The sequence below is a fragment of the Stigmatopora argus genome, chromosome 16, assembly GCF_051989625.1.
Source record: "Stigmatopora argus isolate UIUO_Sarg chromosome 16, RoL_Sarg_1.0, whole genome shotgun sequence".
Classification (NCBI taxonomy): Eukaryota; Metazoa; Chordata; class Actinopteri; order Syngnathiformes; family Syngnathidae; genus Stigmatopora; species Stigmatopora argus.
The window spans coordinates 3737912-3751588 of NC_135402.1; the positions used below are offsets into that span (position 1 = coordinate 3737912).

At 42.0% G+C, this 13677-nt stretch overlaps 2 protein-coding genes across 2 annotated transcripts; both read left to right on the forward strand.

Moving 5' to 3' along the window:
- Positions 1-702: 702 nt before the first annotated feature.
- prkaa1 (protein kinase, AMP-activated, alpha 1 catalytic subunit) lies at positions 703-7870 on the forward strand. The gene is made up of 9 exons (XM_077623045.1): positions 703-948; positions 1845-1986; positions 2441-2534; positions 2753-2897; positions 2992-3079; positions 3484-3708; positions 3782-4283; positions 4388-4514; positions 5595-7870. Exons 1-9 carry the CDS (start codon positions 852-854, stop codon positions 5891-5893), a joined length of 1719 nt encoding a protein of 572 aa, XP_077479171.1. The 5' UTR covers positions 703-851; the 3' UTR covers positions 5894-7870.
- Positions 7871-8464: 594 nt separating this feature from the next.
- Positions 8465-13561, forward strand: LOC144091114 (secretory carrier-associated membrane protein 1-like). Its single transcript, XM_077623164.1, has 9 exons — positions 8465-8599; positions 8827-8892; positions 10012-10119; positions 10187-10298; positions 10470-10598; positions 12698-12857; positions 12932-13033; positions 13115-13232; positions 13296-13561. Exons 1-9 carry the CDS (start codon positions 8480-8482, stop codon positions 13425-13427), a joined length of 1047 nt encoding a protein of 348 aa, XP_077479290.1. The 5' UTR covers positions 8465-8479; the 3' UTR covers positions 13428-13561.
- Positions 13562-13677: the final 116 nt, after the last annotated feature.

Sequence of the window (13677 nt, forward strand, 5' to 3'; positions counted from 1 at the left end):
TTTGGATTTAGTTTCCATTTTCCAGCCCACTTAAACTGTCAAAACATACTGGCTGTGTAATATACATTGTATATTACACAGCCAGTATGTTTTGACAGTTGACAGTTATTGTATATTATACAATAAGACTCAACTTTTTTTTAAATGCATTTCTGTTAAGTGTTGCATAGTTATAGTATTCTGCTGCCACACACAGTTTAAATGATGTGATTATTTAGATTTAAAGGAAAATAAAGTGAAGACAAAAAAGGGACATTTTAGAAGTAAATAAAAAAAACGTATCAGTGTATTAATAAATCTTTATTATGATTAATCAGTTTTATTCTTAAAGCGCATTTGCTGAATATGAGCAAAAAAGTTTTGTCATTAATGCATTTTTTTATTTGTATTTTAATTGCGTTACATAGAGGCGAACCTGGTTTGTTTAGGTTGGGAGGAAGTAAAACGTTGAGTGTAAACAGAGATAAGGAGGTACGCGAGGGTGTTTCCCTGAACTCTGTAGTTGACTTTTGTCAGCTTGCCGAACGAATATTAATACCGTTATAGCACATGTAGACAGTTGGTTTTATGTTTTTGTGTCGAACATGTATTAAATAGTTAGGAATAACCAACGTTAGTATAAATCGAATTTAAAAAGTAATCAGCGGGGCACATCGATATGAAATTTCCCATGTGAACCTGAAGGCACCTCGCTACGTCATTTACGTTCGACCGGACGTCAAAGTAAGCGCGGCGTTGGCTCCTCCCACTACGTGCGGCGCGTAGACTCTTGTGTGGAAGCTTCGGCGTCGGAACTCGGTCCATCTGCGTCCGCCGTTTACTGCCTGGCTAAGCGAGGCCACTGCGGGAACATGGCGACGGACAAGACCAAACACGAGGGCAGAGTCAAAATAGGACATTACATCCTCGGCGACACCCTCGGGGTGGGCACGTTCGGGAAGGTTAAAGGTAAGAAGATTCGCGACGGGAACCCCCTCACCGACTTCAACTGAAAGATGGTGGCCGGCGAATCTTTTTAGCATTGCGGCTAGTTCGCCAAGCTAACTTGTCAGCCCGGGGAAGGCGTCGCACTTGTTGTCTCTCCCTCCTGCCCGTTTGCACAACTCGTTTGCGGCGAACACAACGACGTCAAACACCTCTAGTTAGCAATAGATCTTTTTTTAAGGGACAGAGTAGCTGGTGGTTAGTCGGAAAGAGCCACAAGTCACTTGTAAAGGGAGCCACCGGGAAGTGAAGCTCGAAAAAAATGAATTGACAATAAAGATAAGTAATCTTATGAAATCATGTCGACCGTTTGCCAAATCACCGTGCCTGATGTTGGGTGTCAATTTAGCAGATTGTGACACAGGCTAATGATAGGGTGGGGGTTTCACTGGTAAGTTTGGGAATGTGGGTGTGCATGTGTGTGTGTGTATGGGCGTGTGTGTGTGACGTGAACTGGGTTTCATTTCGTAATTTAACCTTAAAATGCCATTAAAACTAACCAAGCAGAAAAGCCATTCAATCGAGCTTTTAGCACCAATGACTTAGAGCTTGTATCTGTTCGGCTTACCGTCAAAGCAAAAATGAGAAATAATCCCATATTTTACAGCCAAATAAATTACACTGTCAGAGTCATTGATTTAATAAAAAACAGCTACAGTTTTGGGTGGCAATCACAAAAGCCCTGCTGACACGATACAATATCAGTTCTTTCCACACTTAAATTTGCTGATGTCATAAAGTAGTTAATTTCAAGGGCGAGTTAGCTTATGATAACTCCGTCCTTTTTCAACCCAAAGCAATAAAAAGTAGCACCGTTAGCAACAGTCGCGCTCATGCTATTCTTTTGCGTCTTTTCGCAGTGGGCCAACACGAGCTGACCAAGCACCAAGTGGCCGTGAAGATCCTGAACCGGCAGAAGATCCGCAGTTTGGATGTGGTGGGCAAGATTCGCCGGGAGATCCAGAACCTTAAGCTTTTCAGACACCCTCACATCATTAAACTGTAAGTCCCAAATTCTAACCCCGCTGCGATGTATTGCCGCCGATTGAGCTACTTCTCGCTCACAATGTCGACCTCCAAAATAACAATTTCCTCGAGATACATAAGAGGCAATGGAGTAGCTGGCGACAAACAAAAGGTGGTGCCTTCAAAACGGCCTCCGCTTTGTTGGCAACACTCTATCTAGCCTGGCGTTGGCTAGGTTGGCGTCTCGAATGCAGACAAAGGAAGTTGACATTCCTTTGCATGCATGACATGGAGCTGCTATGCGAGCAATGTGCCAACTGGGAGTTTGGGCCGGAAATCTGGCCTGAAAATAAAATCCTTTTTTTTTTTCATCAGAAATGATGTGACACTTTGGATGTTGCATTATATAAGATTCCCACTGTTACACAAATTATTTTGTAGTATTGGAATGCGTGTTTCTAACCAGCCAATCCCACGACGGTCCCCACAGGTATCAGGTGATCAGCACCCCGACCGATATCTTCATGGTGATGGAGTATGTTTCCGGAGGGGAGCTCTTTGATTACATCTGTAAAAATGGAAAGGTAATTTTTTCCCAGTTTTTCCCCCATTTTGTGTTTTGTGTTGTGGCTCGGGTATACTTTCCCGCTTTGGTTGTCAATTATTTTGGCTCAGAGGTGTTCTTTGTCTGGTAATGATGTGCGAAAACTGTGCGTTATCCACTTTGCGCTTGTCGAGGTGACATATTGGGTGTCGTTTTTCTTCTTTTCGCCTGACAATTTGCGTCTTTTCTTTCCGGCAGTTGGACGAGAAGGAAAGCCGACGACTGTTCCAGCAGATCATCTCGGCGGTGGATTATTGCCACCGCCATATGGTGGTGCACCGAGACCTCAAGCCGGAAAACGTCCTGCTCGATGCGCACATGAATGCAAAGATAGCCGACTTTGGTGAGTGGAGTTATAATTATTTTTATTTTTTTTAAAAACAACCCTCGATGCGGACACACATAAATCTGTAGTAATTCTGCTAACCTGTGTACAGGTTTATCCAACATGATGTCCGACGGAGAATTCCTGCGAACGAGTTGTGGTTCTCCCAACTACGCTGCTCCTGAGGTCATCTCGGGAAGGTAATGGATGCTTTTTATGCATTGGCTGCCAATTGGTTTGAAATGGAAGAGTTGGCAACACAGCAACAAATTCTATGTTTGTTTTCGTCAATGGCTTGGGAGTCTAAGTCAGATTTGTGCATATTCTATAAAAAAATAGAGGGAATATTGGTTAACAGTTGGACTGCCACTAAGTATTGTTTTGATACTTGACTAATGACCAATATTTTTATTTATTTTTTGACAAAGCAGTATGGGAATCAGGGACTAGTTTTTTATCTTATAGGAAATGAAAAAGATTGATAATTGTTTGATTTAGCTTAAAATATTACATTACCAAAAAGAGTACAGTGAGATTGTAATAACTGTTCTTTTCATGCTGTTTTTATTGATTGAGTGTTTTCTTTTTTTGTTCTTGTCGCTAGGTTATACGCCGGTCCCGAGGTGGACATCTGGAGCAGCGGCGTGATCCTTTACGCTCTGCTGTGCGGCACGCTGCCGTTCGACGACGACCACGTGCCGACGCTCTTTAAGAAGATCTGCGACGGCATCTTTTTCACGCCCCCGTACCTGAACCCCTCCGTCACCAGCCTCCTCAAGCACATGCTGCAAGTGGACCCCATGAAGAGGGCCACCATCAAAGAGATTAGGTGAGGATCCCGCGGTCGTACGGCGACTCCCCCCGTCATCCCACCGACAACGAGCGTCCGCTCTCGCCCGCAGAGAGGACGACTGGTTCAAGCAGGACCTCCCCAAGTACTTGTTCCCCGAGGACCCGTCCTACAGCAACAACATGATCGACGACGAGGCCCTGAAGGAGGTGTGCGACAAGTTCGAGTGCACCGAGGAGGAGGTCCTGGCCTGCATCTACAGCCGCAACCACCAGGACCCCCTGGCGGTGGCGTACCACCTCATCATCGACAACCGCCGCATCATGAACGAGGCCAAGGACTTCTACCTGGCGTCCAGCCCGCCCGACAGCTTCCTGGACGACCCGAACCTGACGGTGGCCGCCGTCAAGCCCCACCCCGAGCGCGTGCCCTTCCTGGTGGCGGAGACCCCGCCGCGGCCCCGCCACACGCTGGACGAGCTCAACCCGCAGAAATCCAAGCACCAGGGCGTGCGGCGGGCCAAGTGGCACCTGGGCATCCGTAGCCAGAGCCGGCCCAACGACATCATGACCGAAGTGTGTCGGGCCATGAAGCAGCTGGACTACGAGTGGAAGGTGAAAGCCGCCCGTCGTTTCCCGTAATCTGTCGATGTGTCAATGGCACGGACACGCGTGATTATTCCCCGGTGATCTCATTTGTATTTTTCTGGGTCTTGCAGGTCGTGAATCCTTATTATTTACGGGTGAGAAGGAAAAACCCGGTGACTGGCATGCAGACCAAGATGAGCCTTCAACTGTACCAGGTGGACAGCCGAACCTACCTCCTCGACTTCCGGAGTATAGACGGTACGTCTATGATTTACTTGTTCATATTCCCACTTTTTGCTTTTATTTTTTTTTTTTTGCTCATCGGGCACTCATTTATTAACTCATGGGCTGCTGCTGACGACAGTAGAAATCCAATGTGTTTTCATTGCAAGGCCTGGCAATGATTATTCACAGCCAAGCCTTCCATCTTAAACCAAACTTTTTTTCGTAAAAAAAAACGACATAGTATAGTAAGGCTTTTTTTTTTTTTAAAACGACAGTATAGTAAGGCTTTTTTTAAAAAACGACATAGTATAGTAAGGCTTTTTTTTCGTAAAAAAACTACATAGTATAGTAAGGCTTTTTTTCTTTAAAAAAACGACATAGCATAGTAAGGCTTTTTTCTTTAAAAAAACGACATAGCATAGTAAGGCTTTTTTCTTTAAAAAACGACATAGTATAGCAAGGCTTTTTTTTCTTAAAAAAACGACATAGTATAGTAAGGCTTTTTTTTCTCAAAAAAACAACATAGTATAGCAAGGCTTTTTTCTTCAAAAAACAACATAGTATAATAAGGCTTTTTTTCTTAAGAAAACAACATAGTATAGTAAGGCTTTTTTTCTTAAGAAAACCGACATAGTATAGTAAGGATTTTTTCTTTGAAAAATACATAGTATAGTAAGGCTTTTTTTCTTAAAAAACGACATAGTATAGTAAGGCTTTTTTTTTCCTTAAAAAACGACATAGTATAGTAAGGATTTTTTTCTTAAAAAACGACATAGTATAGTAAGGATGCTGTTTACGTCAGGCAATGAGTTAAAAAAGATGAAATACATTTTTTTAAAAATCCACTTTAGAATCCTATTTCTAAAACACACTAACAAAAAAATGGGGGGAGTAGGTTTTTTTTTTGCACTGTCACAGACAGGAAAGGATTTCAGCGCGGCCTTTCTGTAAATCAATAAAGCAACACTCGTTGCAAATGTGCGTTTGATTTAAAAGAATGCTCCTGATGACTATGCGTCCCGGGAGGGGCCAATTAAAAATGATTAGCCTTTGATTTCTCGTCATGAAATTGGTTTTGCACGCCCTCATCGGCCGGCCAATGCCTTTTTACAGACGACATGTTGGAAACCAAATCCGGCACGGCGACGCCCCTGCGCTCCGGCTCGGTGGGCAACTACCGCGCGGCCATCAAGAGCGACGGAGACTGCGCCGATTCGCCGGCCTCGTCCTCCGCCGCCCTCCCGCTGGCCAAAACGGCGGGCGCCGAGGGCTCGCTGGCCTCGTCGCTGGCCTCCTCCGTCGACTCGACGGGAGGCGCCGAGCTCCTCCCGCCGCCGGTGCCTCGGCCGGGCAGCCACACCATCGAGTTCTTCGAGATGTGCGCCAACCTCATCAAACTGCTCGCGCGATAGCTCGCTCCTCGCGCCTCCGTCCGCCCACCCGCACGTGCATCGCTACGGCCTTGTTTGCTCTCCGAGTGTCTTTATAGCAGTAAGCGTGCCGCGCGCTCGCCGCTCAGAGGGAGAGGAGTCCATTTTATAGCCCCGCCCTCCCCCGATACGGTAACTCGGCGGCTGCCATCGGCGCCAATAGACTAGCTCGCGCTACCGCGTGAAGAACCTCGAAAAGGCGGAGACTAAATATGGGCATCTTTGGCTGCCATCGACAGCCAAGGGCGTCTAATCCACTCCAAGTGGGAGGGCCGGAAATTACGCCGATTTTCCCGGTTTAAATGGATTTCCCGTCTATCGGCGTCAACGGCGACGAATGGGTTAAGAGAGGTAGACAATCTTTTAGGCATAGGACGCCGTCCCTCCCGGTTGGAATGGATTGGCCGTCGATGGCAGGGAAATGAGTTGACACGTGGCGGAGCGATGACGCTGAATTTGCCGTACCGTTGAGCCGGGCGGCTGCGTTCTATTGGTGGGTTGAGGGTGACCAGATCAACTTTGGCTTTCTTACGCGGGAGAAAGAAGAAGCACTTTAGCACAGCTTTTTTTTTTTTTTTTTGCATTCCTGCTGCTCCATGTTTTTATTTTTTTTCCCAAGTGGCAGTGGGCGAAGTCACTTGGCTGTCAGGAAGTGCAATGACCCCACACAAAAGTTGTTTATATCACCTTTTTTTTGTCATCCCTTATATTTTTTAAACCACCACTCTAATTTTTTTGTGATGTAAGAAGCTCCAAATGAGTCCAAACTAAGTGGAAAAACAGATGTGTTGATTCACAATATCGTTTGCTAGATCCTTTCCCCCCTGTTTTTTTTCCCCACCAACGTAAAGAGTGGTTTTAGAAAGATCCAATTCTTTGCCAACTCATGCTTAAAAAAAGAAGTCATCAATGGATGAGCGTTTTGCCAAGAGATTGCGTGCGTGCCTGCTTGATCATCAATTGAAAAAAAACGGCTTTCACCATTTTGACTTGACAATCTTCAAATTGAAATGAGCATTTTCAGTTTGGAAAGATGCTTCATGTACTGTTAAGGATCTGTTTATTGCTGTTTGATAGTCAAAAATACGGAAATATATCATTTTTTTGCCATATTTTTTATCACCTGTAAGTCATTTGGCATTGCTGTGATGATGATTGCCTTTTTTTTTGTCTGTTGGGTTTTGTTCAAAATACTTCACGCAACGATTGCAACTTTAAATAGAGAAGCAGTACATATTTCTATACCGGACAAGCTTATGAATGTGTCACCTTTTATCATCTTGCTGTCGGTTTGCCTTAGCTGGCATTGGCGGGGGAACTTCAAGCACTTGACACCAAAATACCCTTTAATTTAAAACAAACCTCTAATATTTTTCGGAAATTTAGGAGAGAAAAAAAGGCTCTGTGCTTTTGCCTTTTGCTCATTTTTTTTAAAATACGTACCGGCTTGATTTAATTGTGTTAATTCAGACCTAGAGGGGAAAAAATGAAAAAGGTATTGTTTTTAAGGATTTTTTTGCCAAGCTACTGTGGACCTCTGTTCCTTGATGGTGGTTGGAAAATTCATATGTTGTGTTGTCAGTGGTAGCTGATGTTCACAGCTTTAAATAACCTTTGAAAATATGTTGATTGTTACATTTCATTCCGACTGAACACCTTACGTTGATTTTTTTTTGTTAAGAGTTTATGGAATATAGTCATAATGGTGTGTGTGTTTGGAATGATTATTAAAAAAAATGAGATATGGGGAGGGTTTATGTTATTCTTAGTACTCTGGGTCCTTTTTTTGTTTGTTTTTTTTGTATGTAGAAAAGATGAATGTGTGAGGAAATGTGATTTTGGAGTGGATTTTTTTCTGGACTGCTTTGTGTAAAGTGACCCTACCAAGCGCGTATAAACGAATGGACAGTGTTTCAATCCTTTGTATACACAACTGCCTAAATAAACCGCTAAATTGCACACAGTCCGTTAACGGCTTTTTTTTTTAAATATACTTTTAGGTTAAGATGCAAAATCGCCCAAAATAAGAAATCAAAATCTCATCATTTTCTTGAATCTTTAAATCTAATTTCCCTTAAAATGTTCAAATCATGTTTAATGCTGCGGTAAGGAACTGTTCAGAGATGGTCTATACAAGTTCTGTGAATTATTCACACAAAAACCTGCAGGGGTGCCGTATTTTTGGCCTTTGTGCTCGTGCTGGAGGACAAACGGGCAGAAGCATATGGTAACGTGGCCCTCGCCTGCCTGGCCCAAATTCCCTGCAAATTAGGACAATCCTATTGTGACATTTTCTTAGTGATTCATAATCACATTATTAGTGAAGAAATGAGTCAATGAATGCTTTAGAAATCTTCAAAATGCTCTAAATTCATGTTCATGGAGTTTGTTGATGGCAACCATTCTCTTGTATCTTGGCAATCCAACAAGCGATGTCTGGATGAATCCATTTTTCAAGAGTGTCGTCTTCAAACTTCCTAACAGACCCCGTTTAAATGATTGAGAGGATGCCGCAATGGTGCCAAGTGATGGAGGCGGTGCCACACGATTGCCACACGATGCTACACGATGCCATACGGTGCCAGCCGGGATTCATCAGCGAGACGCCAGGCCACGTCCATCTCACTCGGACTGCACCGCCAAGTCGACGGCGGCCTCCTCGTGTGGAACCTAAGGATGGCGAGCAAGGTATTTTTTCTTAAACCTTTGGATATGCAATCCTTAAATGGAAAAAGGTCGTTTCTGAAGGGGGATGTTTTGTTAGATAGCTGATTTTCTGTCACTGCCACTTCATCTGGCCTCATTTTCCCCTACTTTTAAGAAATTGGGCATCTACTGTTGTGAAGGAGTTCATTTTGGGTCACTTATTAATGTCTGTCTTATGTGGACATTTATCGAATGTGGATGCATTTTAGGATCCAAGACGGACGACAATGGAATTGGGATTGGAAGAGTACAATCCCTTCACGGAGGCCACCCTAGTGAGTATTTATCAATTACAAATCTTCCACTTATATATCACATCACATAATTTAAAAAAAAACAAGAATAAAGTAACATTTCAGAAGGTATAAAATAATCAACATTAGGGTGTTATTAGAGTGTATTCGTATTTATTCATTATTTTTATAAAAAAAATATTAATTTATAAACGTATGATGAAATTTAGAATAAAAAACAGGTCAAGTTATTTTGTATTTCGCGTCAATTTCATAGCAGAGAAAAAAATACTATATCAAGAAATGTGTATTATCACTTCACACTTCTAAACAGTAGGGGGCAGTAAATGCAGGCTGAGAGAATATTTCACAACGTAAAAGAAGACTCGCGAGGCGACTGTTTATACTCCAGATCAATAGGTGGCGCTAATACAATTATTTTGGAAAACCACGATGGAAAAACTCGTGAAAAAGAAGAGGTCCCCGGATGTTTATCAAATGTAATCAAGCATGGCCAAACCGAGGTAAGAGACACAATGTATTAAATACGGACATTCCAATATAACTCCAAAAGTCGATCATCTTGTCATTGATTTAAAAAAAAAATCTTAATTTAGTTTTTACCAACTCAAATCTAAGATGTCGCCTTCGCAGGTTTTAATAAGAAATGTTTTCTTCATTTTGTTCTACGCACACCATCTTATCACCAGGTGACTAGTAATTACTGAAAAAATAGCTCAAGAAAACTTAATTTTCTCCACTTTAATTCTTTTGAATTGCACTTTTTTTCCACAAATGTGCAGTGTTAGTGATTATTCATATGGTTAAAAAAACTCAACTAATAATGGGTTTGGATTAAAATGCAGCGAATATAATTTTAAAGGGAACCGTTTCATAGCCATCTACAGGTCACGTTTTGGTTTATTATTACATTTTTGTTGTGCTTGCATATGATCACAAAGGCACAAATGTTTACATTTAATAAATGTGAGGAGTAGAAAATGGTCTTTGAGCCGTCCCTGGTCATGGAGGCGCCGTATTATTAGTGTTACCCACACTTTTTTTAACAAAAATGTCATGTAACTCATGTATCGTCTTGCACAAAAATATGTTGATTTTTTTTCAAAGGACAATTTTCATTGTGGTTTGTGTTCTGTCCAGGTGGCGATGGCGAGCAAGCCCCCGACGGCCATCCTCGGCGTCCTGACGCAGCCGGCCGTGATGAAGCCCACGGAGGAGGCTCCCGTCTACACGCTGGCTCGAGCGCAGGTCGCCTCTTTTCTGTCTTTGCATCGACGGCGTGGAGCCAAGCTCACGTCCGTTTCGCCGCCGTCAGGAGACGAGCGGGGCCGCCGGCGATCTGCTGAGGAGGCAGGAAGAGCTCGAGAGGAAGGCAGCCGAGCTGGACCGGAGAGAGCGGGAGATGCAATCCGTCAGGGCTTCGGGAGGTGGGTTTACAAATACGCTTTCAGTGACGTTGACGGCGCCAGACGGCCCATCCGTCTTGGCGTCTGGCATGATTTTATTTGTACTATGTTTTAGCAAAAAAAAACGTGAAGTGCACAACTAATTGTTTACTTTGGCGTAGATGAATTGAATGTTGTGTTTTCCTCCAAAAGGCAGGAGAAACAACTGGCCCCCCCTCCCGAGGAAGTTCCTGCTGCGCCCTTGTTTCTACCATGACATTGCGGTGGACATTCCCGTGGAGTACCAGAAGACGGTCAACAACATGTACTACCTCTGGATGTGTAGGTGTCGCCCCCGCAAATCAACTTTCATTGGCACCTCCCGGTCAAAAAGGTTTGACGTCTAGAGCTGTCCGTGGCTTTCGTGGCGCGCTGCTTTTTTCATTAAAAAAACGACATAGTATAGTAAGGCTTTTTTCATTAAAAAAACAACATAGTATAGTAAGGCTTTTTTTCTTAAGAAACGACATAGTATAGTAAGGCTTTTAAAATTAAAAAACAACATAGTATAGTAAGGCTTTTAAAATTAAAAAACAACATAGTATAGTAAGGCTTTTTTTATTATTAAAAAACAACATAGTATAGTAAGGCTTTTTTTCTTTAAAAAAAACGACATAGTATAGTAAGGCTTTTTTTCGTTAAAAAACGACATAGTATAGTAAGGCTTTTTTCTCAAAAAACGACATAGTATAGTAAGGCTTTTTTCTTTAAAAAAACGACATAGTATAGTAAGGCTTGTTTTCTTTAAAAAATGACATAGTATAGTAAGGTTTTTTTTCGTAAAAAAACAAAGTCTAGTACGGCTTTTTTTCTTTAAAAAACGACATAGTATAGTAAGGATTTTTTTTCTTAAAAACGACATAGTATAGTAAGGCTCTTTTTCTTTAAAAAACGACATAGTATAGTAAGGATTTTTTTTCTTAAAAACGACATAGTATAGTAAGGCTCTTTTTCTTTAAAAAACGACATAGTATAGGAAGGCTTTTTTTTCTTTAAAAAAACGACATAGTATAGTAAGGCTTTTTTTTCTCCAAAAACGACATAGAAGTATAGTAAGGCTTTTGTTTTCTTAAAAAAACGACATAGTATAGTAAGGCTTTTTTTCTTTAAAAACGACATAGTATAGTAAGGCTTTTTTTTCCTAAAAAAAACGACATAGTATAGTAAGGCTTTTTTTTCGTAAAAAAACAACATAGTATAGTAAGGCTTTTTTCTTAAAAAACAACATAGTATAGTAATGCTTTTTTTAATTAAAAAAACAACATAGTATAGTAAGGCTTTTTTCGTAAAAAAACGACATAGTATAGTAAGGCTTTTTTTTTTCGTTAAAAAAAAATGACATAGTATAGTAAGGCTTTTTCGTAAAAAACTACAAAGTATAGTTAGGCTTTTTTTCTTAAAAACGACATAGTATAGTGGGGCTTTTTTTTTCGTAAAAAAACGACATAATATAGTAAGGCTTTTTTTCGTAAAAAAAAAACCACATCGTATACTAAGACTATCTTAAAAAAACGACATAGTATAGTAAGGCTTTTTTTCTTAAAAAATGACATAGTATAGTAAGGCTTTTTTTAATTAAAAAACGACATAGAATAGTAAGGCTTTTTCGTAAAAAACTGCAAAGTATAGTTAGGCTTTTTTTCTTAAAAACGACATAGTATAGTGAGGCTTTTTTTCTTAAAAGACGTAGTACAGTAAGGCTTTTTTAAATTAAAAAACGACATAGTATAGTAAGGCTTTTTTAATTAAAAAACGATATAGCATAGTAAGGCTTTTTTAAATTAAAAAACGATATAGTAAGGCTTTTTTTTCTTAAAAAACAACATAGTATAGTAAGGCTTTTTTTCTTTAAAAAAAACGACATAGTATAGTAAGGCTTTTTTTCTTTAAAAAAACGACATAGTATAGTAAGGATTTTTTTTCTTTAAAAAAATGACATAGTATAGTAAGGATTTTTTTCTTAAAAAAAACGACATAGTACAGTAAGGCTCTTTTTCTTTAAAAAACGACATAGTATAGTAAGGCTTTTTTCATTAAAAAAACGACATAGTATAGTAAGGCTTTTTTTCGTAAAAAAACGACATAGTATAGTAAGGCTTTTTTTCTTAAAAAAACGACATAGTAAATATAGTAAGGCTTTTTTCTTTAAAAAAAAAAAACACATAGTATAGTTAGGCTTTTTTTTTCTTTTAAAAAAACGACATAGTATAGTAAGGCTTTTTTTCTTAGAAAACGACATAGTATAGTAAGGCTTTTTTTTCCCAGAGTCGTCCGTGGCTTTCGCGCGCTGCGACGAGAGATGGCAAATTTGAGCCGGGAGGTGCAGATTTAATTTTAAATGATCTAAAGTGGATTTTCTTCTGCGTGCACATGCTCTCCAGTCCACACAGGGGCGCTGCTGGCCAACCTGGCGGGCTCCCTGGCGTGGTTTGGCGTGGACCCGACGCGCGGCCTCAACTTGGGGCTCGCCGCCCTGTGGTTTCTGCTCTTCACGCCGTGTTCCTTCGTTTGCTGGTACCGCCCCGTCTACGGGGCCTTCAAGTCAGTGGCATCCCACCGGAGGCGCCGAGCCGGCGCCCGGCGTCGTCGCTCAGGTTTTCTTCTCGTCGTGGCAGGAACAACAGCTCGTTTGGTTTCTTCGTCTTCTTCTTCGTGTACGTGTGGCAGCTGGGCGTGTACGCCGTGCAGAGCGCCGGCGTCCCCGGATGGGGCACCTGGTAAGGAAAGTCTTCAATCTTTTAGATTAGCGAGATGCACATAAGCCGTGAAGGCTTTCTGACGTGTCCGTCTTTGATCAGCGGGTGGCTCTCGGCTCTCGAGTGCCTGAAGACCAGCGCGGCGGTGAGCGCTATCCTGATGACGGTGGCGGCGCTCTTCACCACCTTGGCCGTCGTCTCGCTGCTCATGTTCAAGAAGGTAGGAGGAGTCCACCGACGTTGATTCCGAACGCATTTCGTTACACCCCGTCTTTGTGGTCAGGTCCACGGCGAGTACCGCACCACTGGGGCCAGCTTCCAGAAGGCCCAGCAGGAGCTGGCGGCCGACATGGTGGCCGACGGGAGCACGCGTGCGGCCGCGGGGGCGCGAGGAGACTTCAGGGAGCGCATTTGAGTGAGCGCCGACCCGAACCATGTAGAATAAGGCCAAATTTGTATAGTATGGCTTTTTTTCCTTTAAAAAAATCATGTCTTCAAGCTTTTTTGTCTATAGTAAGGCTTAAAAAATAAAATAGCATGCATAGTGAAGCTTTTGTTGTTAATCTTTTTGATTGCTTCATATGAATGACCATCCTTTGCCCCCTCCCAATCTACTCGCACCCCTGGCGGTCATTCCCCAATACATGGTACCATCTCCCCCGAGG